This window comes from Anas acuta, chromosome 15, assembly GCF_963932015.1.
Source record: "Anas acuta chromosome 15, bAnaAcu1.1, whole genome shotgun sequence".
NCBI classification, from domain to species: Eukaryota; Metazoa; Chordata; class Aves; order Anseriformes; family Anatidae; genus Anas; species Anas acuta.
Genome location: NC_088993.1, coordinates 8,807,588 through 8,821,310, shown reverse-complemented (window position 1 = coordinate 8,821,310; position 13,723 = coordinate 8,807,588). Strand labels below are relative to the sequence as shown.

The 13,723-nt window shown below is 39.5% G+C and overlaps 1 protein-coding gene across 1 annotated transcript in view; it reads right to left on the bottom strand.

The window, feature by feature from the left end:
* Positions 1–4,048: 4,048 nt before the first annotated feature.
* BMERB1 (bMERB domain containing 1) overlaps positions 4,049–13,723 on the bottom strand; it is a 51,452-nt gene continuing 41,777 nt past the window's right edge. Inside the window, exons 3-6 of the mRNA XM_068699853.1 lie at positions 12,215–12,288; positions 9,210–9,324; positions 8,034–8,116; positions 4,049–7,414 (exon numbers count right to left, since the gene is read on the bottom strand). Of these exons, the coding sequence (XP_068555954.1) occupies positions 7,302–7,414; positions 8,034–8,116; positions 9,210–9,324; positions 12,215–12,288 (385 nt within the window). The 3' untranslated portion in view covers positions 4,049–7,301. The remainder of the gene's footprint in view (positions 7,415–8,033; positions 8,117–9,209; positions 9,325–12,214; positions 12,289–13,723) is intronic.

Genomic DNA, 13,723 nt, shown 5'->3' with positions numbered 1-13,723 from the left:
CTTGAAATACATGGTCTTTGTAGCTAACCTTTCTGCAATTTGAATACTTCATTCCACTTCATTCCTTTTACCTTTTTTTCCAAAGACTTCAGCCTTTATTTTAAGTCACTTGTTCAAAGCTTAACCTAGATACCTGTTCAGTCTTTTTGCCTCCAGGAAGGTGCTGATATCCTTTAAAGTTGATATTTTTGAAGGTAAAATGTATTATGTGGTATCCTATAGTGGATGTGTGCTATGGAACAATTGAGATTCATAGAGATTCTACTGATACTCTTTCACAGTTTAGCTGGTGTTTGTTCAGAGGACAACGTGATAAAATGTCTCGACCCTTCCAATGTCTCTACCCTTCCAGTGTGCATTACTTCTAAAGAAGTGTTCCTCCCTGTATGGACTGGTTTTATGTTTAACATTATATAGATGGAGGAAATTTAAAAAAGAAAAAATCTGACTAACAAATAACTATTAAAAAGCTTTGTAGCTGTGTATGTTACAGGGAGCAGATGGTGGTACTGTGGTATAAATATAGTAAATAGAGAATGCCACTTAATAAATGCCACTTAATAATAAACTTCAAGGGAAGTTGCCACTTCATTGGTAAGATGCCACTTCAAGATATTATTTCTGAGCACTCTTTTGTAGGGTAAGAAATGCTTCTATAACAAAAACACTTAAAGCCTTTTTTTAGATGTTCTACTAGTCCTGCTATATTCTTCGCTCCCTGCTGTCTAGAATACTCATCTAAGGAAAAGATTGTTTTTCTGTTGGTTAATTGCCACTAACAATGTTGCATTTATTTTCCCCGAGCATTTGTGCAGTTTGTCTTCAAGCAGTCACAAGCCTGACAGAAGCAGCCTGACAATGACAAGACCATGACAATGCTGGTTGTACTTAGAGGGACAGTTGGTTGAAGTACAGATTGCATCAGATTGTGTATTTGAAGATCCCCTAAATTTAAGCTCAAGCATTAGGATAGGAGTCTCAGTGGAGGACAGAAGGTTGTTGCCAACACACTTGGGATAAAGAGATGATTATGCAGTGAGACCTAGTGCCTTACTGGATTGCAGGTAAGTAACTTACCTGAAGAGTAAGATATAAACATCTAATGTGTGAAGGAAATTCAGGGGGGGAAAAAAAAAAAAACAAAAAACAAGTTACACAGAAACAATTCATATGGAATTTCTTATATATTCTGTTACTTTTTAAAGTGCAGAGATGAGAATGCAAGAGTGGGATAGGACAACTATGTGCGAATTTCCAGGATGCTCTCACCAAGTTGCTATGAAATAATCAGAAATGGATTGGGAGAGGGACATAAAATTTTCAGGAAGTTTTCCTAAGCTTATTGCCTTTATATTGCAGGATCCATATACTGCAGGACTTGCAGGATATCCAGGACTTTGTTGAAAGCATTGGTAACATCTCTAAAAAAGAATAGCAAGAGAGCAAATACAGAAGATCCTTACCCTCATTAAGGTAGTTTGCTTCCTGAAAAGTTGAGTGAGATCTTCTTGTACCACAGGGCTTTTTACTCTTACGGGTTGTGTAGTATGGACCGAGTATAAAAGCAGCTGTTTTGTGCTTCTGGTACTTATATTTTGTGTTATTAGGGACTGCTTAGTCCTTAGACAAATGATAGCAATTCTAGGGTGCTTGTCTTGCTCATTAGGACCTAGGTGTTGAAATGAGGTCCTTTTGGAAATGAACTCTAATCCTTTGAGCTGGACAGTCCACAGGCAACAAGCCTTCAAAAAAGCTTCCTTTAAAATATATTAGTACCAGGCAGGGTTTTTGGAGTGACTCTAACCTAACCTTGCATGCTTCTTCAGGAGACTGTAGAACTGCCTTTGCTAGCTCAAAAGCAATGCAATTTGTGAACTGTGATCTTGTGCCAGAAATAAGTTCATAGTAATTCAGGAAGAAAGAAGGTGACAAATACGAGCTGTTGCAGACACTTTGAGCTGATGCTTGTTCGTTTCACCTTACTTCACCTTGAGTTTCGGAACATGTATTAACTGCTGTATACTACCCCACCTACCCTGGTTAGTGTATGGCACATCCAGTAATGCTGTGCTGATTTCCTCCATCCTTGCTCAGTGACACTGGGGTATAGGAGATGTTAAAGCCTCAGGCGTTACAGAACAGTGTTTTGGGAGCCATGCACTCATAAGCTAAGCTGTGGGTCCAAAAGTGTCAGGTCAGCCTCTTAGTTATTGGATTCAAAAGCTATAGAAAGGGAATTTTGCCAGAATACCTACTTTGCATGATGAAATCTGCTGGTAAAAAAAAAAAAAAAGTCTCTTTCTATCAGTGTGGATGGGATGAGATAATTGCCTCATGAGAGCTTTAGGATTAGCTGCAGTCATCTCTGCTGGTTTTGAGCATTCTTAAACTGCTCTACAATTTACCTGAAGAAGAACTTTTGGTAGAAGCCCACAGAACAATTTGATACTCCTTAGGTTGTTGACTGGCGTTTAGAAATCAGTCTGTGGTTGTGTTGTTACTGGAAGAGGCTCCTTAGATATGCTTATTGAAAAATCTGAACTCAGTTTCTTCAAATTCTTCTCTAATAAAACGTGTGACAAAAAATATTTTCTGATAACTGCTTGCTGGTGAGTTTAAATTTCAGTCTCTGTTCATTCTTAGCTGAAATTGTGATTCTTACCCACTGTGAAGTCTGAAATCGCCTGCTTTTTGCAGCAGTTGAACTCTGGCTATTCATTAACTGCCTCTAAAGCAATGTTGTCACTTGCATTTCAGAGCCAGCAAGCAGGTCTCCAGGGTTATGATTCTACATCTTGTATAGAATGAGCTCAAACTCCTTATTTTCCATCACACTGAAATCTATTACCTCACTGTTTTAGTTTGAAGTGGCATGATTTGAGATCAAGCTGAACAGAGTATTGGGAAAACCACTCTCCTTAACCATCTGCTTAGTTGCAAGTGAAACTCTTATGCCTGTGTAGGAGGATGAAGTGTGATAAAGACTGACTCACACAGGAACTTATGATCACCACCTGCAAAGACGAAGGCATGCCCAAGTACCTTTTGCAGCCCTGCATTTCAGCCTGCAGTCAAATGGCACTTGGTACTGGTATTTGAACTGTCTCTGGGGGGGGGGGGGGAAGGTAAAATATTTTAGGGGGATATATTCCTGAAAGCACTTCTTGTCCAAGACACTTAATGAGTTAACAAGACAGTAACCTGTTGCCACCAGGGTACAACCAGGCAGAGTCCGGATGGTGCAGTCACTTTCCTGTGTGTTGCTGATTTTTGAACTGTCATTTCTTGGTTGGGCTGCAGGGTTATGTTAGAGCTAAACTCATCTTCCACACACTTTGTTCAGGCAATGTAAAACTGCTGCTGTTAGGTATTAGTTGCCCAAAAACTTCTTCAGGACATCTGCAGGACAAACACTGATAACACAGACTTTGATTTCACTGCATGCTGGCCTCCTGCAGCAGGATGCTTGGGGTAGTATGAGCAAAGATGAACTCAATTGCATCTCATCCCCTCTATCTGGTCACGTAGACTCTACTCCCTGAGACTGCTCGGAGCCCTGCAGCATGAGGAACATCTGTAAAACTCCACTCCAGGGAAACCAGGCAGTGCTGAATTTCCTTACTGTTGCTAAGCCACTCTGGCTTACCCATATTTTTATCCAGAACCTGAAGATGGTCAGCAGTGTCAGGATTTTTCTGTCAGGCAGAATTAGAATGGTCCTGATATTAACTCAAAAAAAAAAAAGTCTTCCTGGAATGATATTTGGGTATGTCAAGACCTTTATCTTCCCTATGCAGGGCTAGGAATGGTCTTCTGCTCTGGGCTGTAGTGAAGTTTCAATGTCAGGAGAGTCACAAGATTGGCTATTGCTTTTTTTCCTCTATGGGGGTCCCCCTGGAGAATTTTTTTGCTGAGAGGAAATACTAATTTTTTTAGTAGCATCACTAACTTAGATAATCCTTTCCTCCAGAATACTAATCCTCATTTGGTAAAGTATAGCTGCACAATAAACCCATAACCACTTCGATAATAACGAAAAAACACATGCTTAATGTAACACAGCAGCTTAGTTTATTTAGAAATACGTTTAACTTTGCTGAAGAGAGTCAGTAGGCCTAGGGGAAGGTGCAAGAGCCATTTGCTGGTAGAATTGGTCATCAGTACAAAGAGCACTGCTTACTACAGAGAAGTGTCACATCCACCTCAAACTTTCTTCTGTCTCTGCTGTCTTGCCTTTTTTGTCTGGATGAACAGCCAGAACTTCCTTGAGAAGAGATTCCAGGTGCTTCAGTCAACCACCCTCCCTCTTTGCAGACAGTAACAGACATCTGAGAGTTGGCTCTGAAATGATGGCAGATGGTCCATTTAGCCCCCTAAACATCCTTGTCAGAGATTTTCTACTGATTTAAAATATGAGGGCGTACACACTGTACTGTGTTCATAGGGTCATGGAAGCTACAGAGACCGTCTTTGCAAATATTGTTTCAGTCTGAATTTTCCTTCTTAACCCAAGGACTGAGAAGTTCACGCACTTAACATGGTTCAAAATACAGAGCTTAATTTGTTTAGTTACAGCCATTGAAGTAAACTATTAAGGTTTTGCTGTGTCCTGGGTGGACAATGCTGTAAGCCAGTGTTGACCATGGTTGACAATCAGACCTCAGTCTTTTAAAAAATAAATAAAACACTTTATTGCTAAGCAGCATCACTAACTCCACTTCCAAAGGAACCACTGGTGCACAGCAGACAAGTGAAAACAGAACTAAGGCATTTGCTAATTAAAAACAAAATAAATGCACATAAAGAAAACCTTTCAGCCAAGCTTCTGGAAATAAAGTTCACTCTCATTAATACTGCTGTAGATCAAATCCCTCTGGGGCACTGGCTAGCAATGCTAACTGCTTATGAATGTTTCTTCTATATTTGCTGTGTTTTCTATTCATTGTAATTAGAGGGGGGGCTCTGTAGCCTAGTCATGCGTCCTGAATCCTAGAGACGTTTAGCTCAATTTTTAATGCAAACCTCCATTCTTTTGATCTTATTTTCTTTCCCAAGGGACTGTAGGCAGCTGTGGCACACAGGAATTAGCCCAGCTATCAGCACATTTAACGCTATAATGTGCCTAAGTCACCTCTGCTCTTCCAACAACTAAGTCCTTCACGCTCCTTCACTTACTGGCATTTGTAGTGCTTGGTTGCTACAGCTGACCCTCCAAAGGCTTTAAGCTGGCTGCTTCACTACAGATTGCTTTTCCTAACTTCCCTTTGCATTTTGTTAAAAATATCAAACACCTGTACCTTAAAGACATCAGGAATTATCAGTATCTTATTTGGGCACCAGCAAATGAAAGAGGCTGTTGAATTCTCCAGAAGTCAGTGGGCATTCGTTTCCCTTCTGTGTATTTTCTCTTAAAGGCTAGGCAGTCCCCCCTCACAGTTCTCCCAATGTGTGCAGGTGCTACACAGAGTCCAACCCATACCAGAGTAGATGTGAACAACTACAGAGCTTAATATGATGTGTATCCATAAGGATGTCTAACTATATATGACTATTCAGCCTTGAATGTTTTCTTTCTGCATCTTTGTTCAAAGTATTTCAGGTGCTTCATGTCTTAGTGGAAACCTTGGTATTTTTTCCTCCTTGATTCTTAAACCTTAAGGAAATGGTGGTGACAAATCACTTGTCTAATGTGAGTCTGCAGTACTGAAACATTCTGGAAATGCAAACGTTCTTCAATAAACCAGTCTAATACTAGGGATGTGGGTTTTTTTGTACAAGAATAGTCTGATTTACTTTATAGTGTCTATTTCCTTGAGTCTTGGTAAGATACTTTCTAAGAATATCAGTGCCTGTCCTTTTTGGGTAGCTCTGCTGTTAATTTTAATCTCCTTTCCTATAACTGTGGTTCCTTTGTATATAAGTGCACATTTCACTTAGCTGGCTTTGCAAAATAGAAGTTCCTCTTAAAAACCTTTTTATTTTAGGAACTTTTTGCTATTTGTTTGTTACTTCTAAGCCTGAGATTGTTTTCACTTTTCACATTAGATAGATCATGTACATTTATTTTACTATTTATACCTATCACAATACATTTATATGGAATACTGTCACACATACCAGCTACTGACAGCTAATATAAAGATTAGATTCCACAAAATTTAATCTGCATAGAGACCAGAAATGCATTAAATGGTGTAACGCAGGTAAGTCTGATTTCCCTTAATTTTAAATCCATTTTGTGTAGAACGTGGTATACTTGCCACAGATACCTACTTCTCCATTTTTGTTTGTCTTGTAGTCAATTTGTCTTGAGTAGCTCATGTCTTCCAATGCTCAATAGCTTACATTTCTCACGGTTATTAGAGATGTGGTTAATAGTTGTTTTTAAGCACTATTAGTTAATTTTTGTTTGTGTCCATGTCTTTAACTCTTCTCCCAGTAACCTACCACTGGTAGGTGATCTCATACTGCATGTAACTTTTAATAGTGAACAGAACTTGTAGTGATCACCCCTCTGACTCCATGTGAGGTGGAGATCTGTGAGATAAATGATAGAGCTTTGGACTAATCATTCATTTGCAGATTACTGTATCTGTGCCTGCCAGAACTTTACCAGATATTTATTTTTTCTGGTGCAAGCAACGTTTGACTTGAGTAATTCAGAAATCATATCGTATTAAAACCTGTATCTACTTGTAGTGTCCTTGTCACTGATATTCAGTGTTTAGGAAGTGAAGTGATACTCAACAGCAAAGTATTTAAACATCCCACTAGCTTGATAAATATTTTGTTTGTATGCAACATCAGTTATCCTATAATTGCTTCAGCTATCAGTTGCACTACATAGAGCATTACTATTTGTGCCTTTCATTTTGAAAAGTAGCCAAAATAGAATATTCCAGCAAATGGTTGAGTGCTGTTTGTCGGGGGGGAGTGTACAAAAAATTCTTGAAGTGATGACCTCTTAAAATTGCTGCTTTTTTTTTTTTTTTTTTTTTAACACATTACTTGACGAAATATATCCTCATTCACTTTTATCACTTGGATATTTTTGTTAACTCTATTACAGATCTTTTCTGGTCACTGGACAGCCACTATATGGATTTCTTTTGTTTTTTTAGGCATGCGTGTTGAGTGATCCATGCAACAGTGAAGAACCTGCCATTGTACATTCTGTGTATTACTGTTGTACCATAGTTGCTCTTGATTCAGTTTAGCAGGATGCTGTTAATCCCTTCACCCTACAGTTTCTTTCAACGAAAACACTTGAAAAGACGAGAAACATGGTAGAGAGCCCAGAGCTACATGATGCTGCACTGTGTGGCTCCACAGCAATCTTTAATAATAGCCAATCCTGCCTTGGCGATGGTGGGCTTGCTTGGAGGAGGTTCTGCCTTCTTTTCTGCTGGGCTGCCTGCAGTGTTCAAAAAGAGGATACCATTAAAACCAAGAGTTGGTTAAGCTATTTCTTTGTACTTCTGGCTTAAAGGACATAAACCCCTCCTCTCCCTGCCCCCTTCCTGAACCTTTTTAACTTTTATTTCAATGATACATATATCAGTTTGGTAGAAACCAAGCTGCTCTGTGGATTCAAACTGCTCAAGATGACTTATCCCTTTAGGGTTTAAAGAATCCAGACATTTAAGGGTAAGCTTGTTCAATTCAGGTGCCCCTCTTCACAGCCACGGAGTCAGATAACAGATCCCTCTGTAGAAAGGCACTTACTGTGTGGAACCCCACCAACTACAGAGCTGAAGAACAAGAATATTGCTAAAGCTTGTTCTCTCAGACTTGGATGTCCAAACCGGGACAGCAAGAAAAAGGCAGACATACATTTAAAATAAAAAAGCAATTTTAAAGTGGACAAAGGTGATTTGGATTCAGTGTTAAGGGGTAATTGGGCATCTAAGTGGCTGTAGCCTATCTTTTGGCAGTGGTTGGCCCAGCACGGCCTTTGAAAATGCCCTTCTTTCATCCAGCTGTCTGGAGTTTTTCCTGTTGTTGTTTTTCTTAATTATTGTTTGGAAACTCACTGGTAGGAGACTGTGTTGCTTTGTCTAAGGGTTTTAACTTGGTCCGTAGGAATTCAGCCATCTCCTTGTCTTCCTCTTTTTCTCTGGTGGGGGAAAAAAGAATCTGTTACAGAAATAATGTTTTCTCAGCAAATTGGGACAGTAAAAGGATACTGATTTAACACTTCAGTGAAAAAGACTTTGTCAAGAGTTTTAAAGAAAAGCATCAGGCTTTACTACACATGTAAATTGACACTAATGTATTCACATCTGTATAGTGCACAGCTATACATTTTCAGTAGCCTATGATTAGGCTTCTGTATTGTCTGGCTGCCACTGAAGCTGTTGCAATTTGCACACTGAACTAGCAGATGAGAGCTCTGGATTACGTTAGTAGCTCAGGCTTTTGTCAGCTGCTGCCTTTGGCCAGCCTCTCTTTGATCAACTGCTAGACTCTGGCAAACATTCTTCTCTCTCCTGTCCTTTGCCTGTTTAGAATTTAAACACGTTGGAACAGATATTGTCATTTAGGATAAATGGTCTGTTGGAGTCTTGAAACGTTACTGTTGAAAAAAGATGTCAAGTAATAGACAAAACCCTATTTCCACAGCATTGGATTTCAGTGCAACAGCTGGAAATCAGCTGTCTAGGAAACCACAGGTTTTTTGTTATGCAAATCTGAGCTAAAATATTGAGATTCTGAACTTATACGTCAGGTTAGGTAGACCTGTAGCAATTCCATTCTCATCTTTCCAGACAATGGCATAGACAGAATAGTGATAATAAATGACTAAAGTATTCATTTTTATTAAAAAAAAAAAAAAAAAAGATTCTATATGTCTACAAATATGCCCCTTGTAGAATTCTATTTCACATCTTCTACTTGTGCCAAGAAGATTCTCTGGCAGCACCAGAAATCCTTCCCTTTGTAATAGTAAATGCCCAGTCACCCTCTGGGAAAGAAAGAAACCAAATCTCTCTGCCATCATTAGATGATGACCAAGCTATTTACGGGGTAAAGAGCAACAGGAGTGCAATAATGTAGTTTTATATATTTCTGTGGAACCAGGTAGAGACTTGTAACTTGTCTTCAAAGATTCAATTCTCTCCCATTAATGTAAATGTTGGCAGTTGCTCCAGCGTAGAATTAAGACTCATGAAATGCTGGGCATAAATTTGGTTGCTTTTAGTTCTTACCGTAATCTCTCTACCTCTGCATCATCTACAAGAAAATCTCTTTTTTGTACCAGTCTATGGATCTTCTGAATCAGTTCATCTTCTCTTTGTTTCTCCATCTTTGTTTTTTCTTTTTCTGGTCAAAAACAGGGGAGGGAAAATAAAAGAAAAAAAAAGACTTCAGATTCCAGGGAGCTGGACAGGAGAAACTGCAGATGTCTAAGAATGATTTGCTGATGCAAGTCAGTGGTTTTGCAGACCTGAGTCACCAAAATCCAGCAAATTCTGGCTGCTTTCTCTTTTCTCTTCTACTTGTTTTCTCCTGTCTAATCTGAGGGGTTTGTCAAGATTATTTTTAATATTAAGTTACTCTACAAGACACTACTTTGCTTTCCTAACTTTTTGAAAGCATTTTGGTATTTAAAAAAGTTAAATCATTAAAAAAAAATCCACAGTACAAAATCCCCTTGTCTGTGCAGAAAATGAGACCATGCCAAAAGAAACCCTTTTTTTCTGTTTTATAACAGCTCTGGCTGTTGGCTGCAACAGTTTTTCAAGCCTGTTAAGGCAGGTGAGCTGCAAATCCTGAAGTAATAGCATCAATGAATTGTATAATGTGGAAAAATGAACGAAGGTGTTTTTGTGCTTCAAAAGTCTGAGTAATTAATATGAACGTGTTAATTAGACGGTCTCATGACTAGGTTGTCTATAAACAATGATTTTTGTGACACGAAACATGGGACTGTCACAAGCTAAAATCATCATAAATACTAGGGATTACACAACTGTAGTTTAAGGTTATAAAGCCACGTGTAGTTAAGACAGACATCTTCAAACCTAGTAAGAAGGGCAGAGATGAGAAAGCCAGAGGCAAATCCCAGCCCACGTTTCCTCAGTAAGTTTAAAATTTTGATTAGTTGAGAGGACACTTTGCATTAAATCAAAGATTTTGGTTCTAAGGATTAGAACTGCATTTAGGGAACCATAAAACTAATATAAGAATTTTGAGAAGGGCAAGCTCCTGCAGTCTGATGCATCTGAGCAGCATTTGTTGTGTCTGCTGGTTGAACTTATACGTTCAATAACTTGAAACAGCTAAATAAATCGGACATTTGAAAATGATTGCTTATTACAGATTAATTCTGGATCATGGGTTTCGTACTTCCTACTGGGAATTTCTGCAGTAAATCCACTCCTTAGTAACTGAGACAAAAGCACCTTAAGTGTAATATTTGAGACATTGGAATTCTGTAAGTCTCAGTCTAGAAGTTGTATTCCTTGAGAATTTCAGATTATGGTCTGTTAGTTGCAGAGTAAATGATTTATAATATCAGGCTGCTTTGCTTTGTCAGAAGTATTTTCTGTGTTTTATAAACAATGCAGGAATGTGGTTGAATTCTACAAAGATATTAAGACCTGTATTTTTACCTATGGAAAGTGTTCATGGTTGTGAGTAATGCTGAATCTGCAGCGGGGAATACTTAAAAACATTTAGCTTTGCTTTGCCTCTTAAGGTTATGGAATGTGGGATTTTCTCTGCCTGCTACTGATAGTAGGAGCTAACTTTTGCTTTTTTTTTTTTTTTTTTTTAATCCTCTTCCTGAATCTCCCATCCCATTCTTCAGGAAACTGACTGCCAAATGATAAATGTATACACATTAAATTGTGGTGTAGTACTCTAGATGCTGTGTTCTAAAAGCCTGATCCCATGATGACTGCAATCCATGTCCACTGAAACCAAAGAGTAGGGATCTGCTCATCAGCTGGCGAATACTGATCTGGATGTTATGAATGAAGCCATTTCTGTGAAGTGTTTTTCTATGTTAGGCACATAAGCACTCAGTTGGGTGTGAGTGCCAGTGATGCCTTTGTTAAGGTAAAAGTAATCTTACTGTGTCTGCCAAAAGGTGGTGCTGCTGGAACTGTGTATACTCAAATTCTGAAGTTTTGCTGAGATTTGCGGAGTGCTAAGGAGAAACTGCTGTCTGATCTCTGCTTAAGAAATGGACTAGAAAATAATTTTGAAAAGGTTAGAAAACAATTTTGAAAAGGTTAGAAAACAAAAACAAAAAACTGATTAACCCTATCTGTGAGACAAATGTAAACTTCTCTATTTCATGAGTGACCTGCTCTGTTCTTTCTGGGGAGAAAGGTTTTCAAAGTTGCACAACAAAATATGGGAGGAAAAATAAGGATAACAGAAGGAGCATCAAAACCTGTCCTGAGTAGCTGGGCTGTAGCAACTTATCTGTGAAAGGTGCTAGAGCCAAATAATAATATCTAATGTAGGTAGCCTACTGAGGTACTGAGTGTTTTGCAGGATCTGTTTCTAATTTTTCTTGAATGGATGGAGTAGGGCTGTTATGAATGATCTAAAACAGCAAAGCTGTAGTAAAGCAAAATTCCTCATTGATTTCAGCTAGAGTTTAGATTTAAGAATTGCAAACACACACACAACTGTCTCTCCTTAGAGCAGTGAATTTGCAGCAAATTAAAGGCAAAACGCAAAGCACACCTTTTATCTCTTGCTTTTTGCGGAAGGCTTTCTTCTGAAAGGTAGCTGTAACTGCAGCTGTGACAATGAATTGGTGTATCTAGGAAATAACAATCTTATTCACCATGATGGTTTTAAATCCTTCTCCATTTTCACTTTTATCTCAGGTATCTCAGCATTCTGTCTTTACTTGACAATCTCTGTGCCAGTTGGCTCCCTTGATATTCCCAAGGGGGTGTAAGAGGGAGGGAATATGCACCTTGTCTGAGTGATAGTTGCAGGTTTGCTGTCAAGGGAGCAGTGAAGTATAGCATGAAAAGAAATTCAGAGACTGGAAGATTAAAGAGGGGAAGGAAGTAAAATGGGAATAAAAAATAAGGACTGGAGGGAATATATGAAGACAGGAGACATGAAACTCAACCTTGTGGGGACATTTCTGATTGTGTTAGTAGCAGAGGCATGCTTCTGACACCAGCCCCACCCCTGCATCACCCAAGCATTATCCTAAAATTGAGCTGGAAACAGCCCTTACCTGGGATTGCTACCAAACTCTGCAGCTCTTTCTTAAGGTTCATAATGTCTTTGCACAGCTGGATGTCATCCATCCTGCAGAAACAGAAAAAATAACGTCAGAGGCATGCAAACTCCATCCTGCATTGCTGGAATCACAGATCTCATCTGAGTATGTGGTGCTGTCCCTTGCCTGGGACCTATGCATCAGCTTGAAATGCAGGGTTTTAACCTTGGGCTTCTGATGCTACTCATTCATTAATCCTGACAGTTGGCAAAAGCTGTACCATTCTGTATGCACTGAATAGCTGCAGAAAAGACAGGTGCACCACACGGCCCATACTGCAGCAACAGCTTTCACTGAGAAAAGAGCAACGGTGAGAATAGCAGGGAGCCCGGGAAGGGTGGCAGAAGCTGATCCATTATTTGGCACAGCCAAGACAAGTTTACCTTGCACTACCAACTTCCTTTGTGACATTACTAATGATTTAGCCTTGGCACAAAATCTGGAAGCTGTCATTAACTAGGCATGTAACTATTCTGAGGTCTTGTGCCTTAGGTGAATGTCTTCCACGGCTGATGTAAGTATTTCAAACTTTTGGTGTGTGCAGAAAACCCATTAATGCTGAGACACAGAAGATAATTAAAGATAAATAAGTCTGTAACATTAGCAGAAGCTGATGCACACCTTCAATTCTTATTGAAACTGCTACCTATCCTGGGAGCTGCAGTACTCAAATATTCCCCTGTAAGTTTGCAAATTTCAGTGTTAGCTTTCTGGCAAATGTATTTTAGTGCCTCTGTCATACGGACGGCCACGCCTCAGGTGTTTCTCTGAAGGCTCCAACACAGGCTTCCATTCTGAAACCACCCCATAAAGAGCACAAAACCCAGCCCAATTGATTAATTTTACATTCTTCACCTCAGATGTCACCAGTACTGTCCTTGTCCATGGATCTGTTAGTCTTTGTTGCATGATGCTGTGCCTGAACTGGTTGTTTAAGTACCTGAAGGTAACTAGTGGTGTCTGAGCCTGGGCTGTCACAGTGATGTTTCAGGATAGGAAAGCTGAGAGATTAAGCATGTGTGTGAGTGAGCAAGCGTACAAAGGATAATGCAGTCAAATTATAGAATTAAGTGAAGAGTGGAAAAAGTAGGTGTTTCTGGCACAAATAAGACTTTAATCACAATCCAAGAGCTTTTACTCTCCCTGCTGCCTCTGCATGCAACGCAGGTCTCTGCGGGGAGCTGTCCCTCAGCTGCCTTGCTCATGTTATTAAAGCATGTTGATCCTTTCATTATTTGCTGCTTTGGTTAACTCCATCTTGCCTGTTTTCCTACATCTGCTGTGCTATGACAGCCCTTCCTGCTATCTTTGTACTTCTTTCTTCCCCAGCTGTGACAGTGAAATACCTTTCATAATATTCTTCACTGCTAACCTCCTCTCCTTGTTTAGGAACTGCTGTCCCCCCAGCTGGGGGCCTGCTCCCCTGCTGTACAGCTGGCTTTCCAGGGGACGGTCAGCAGGCCA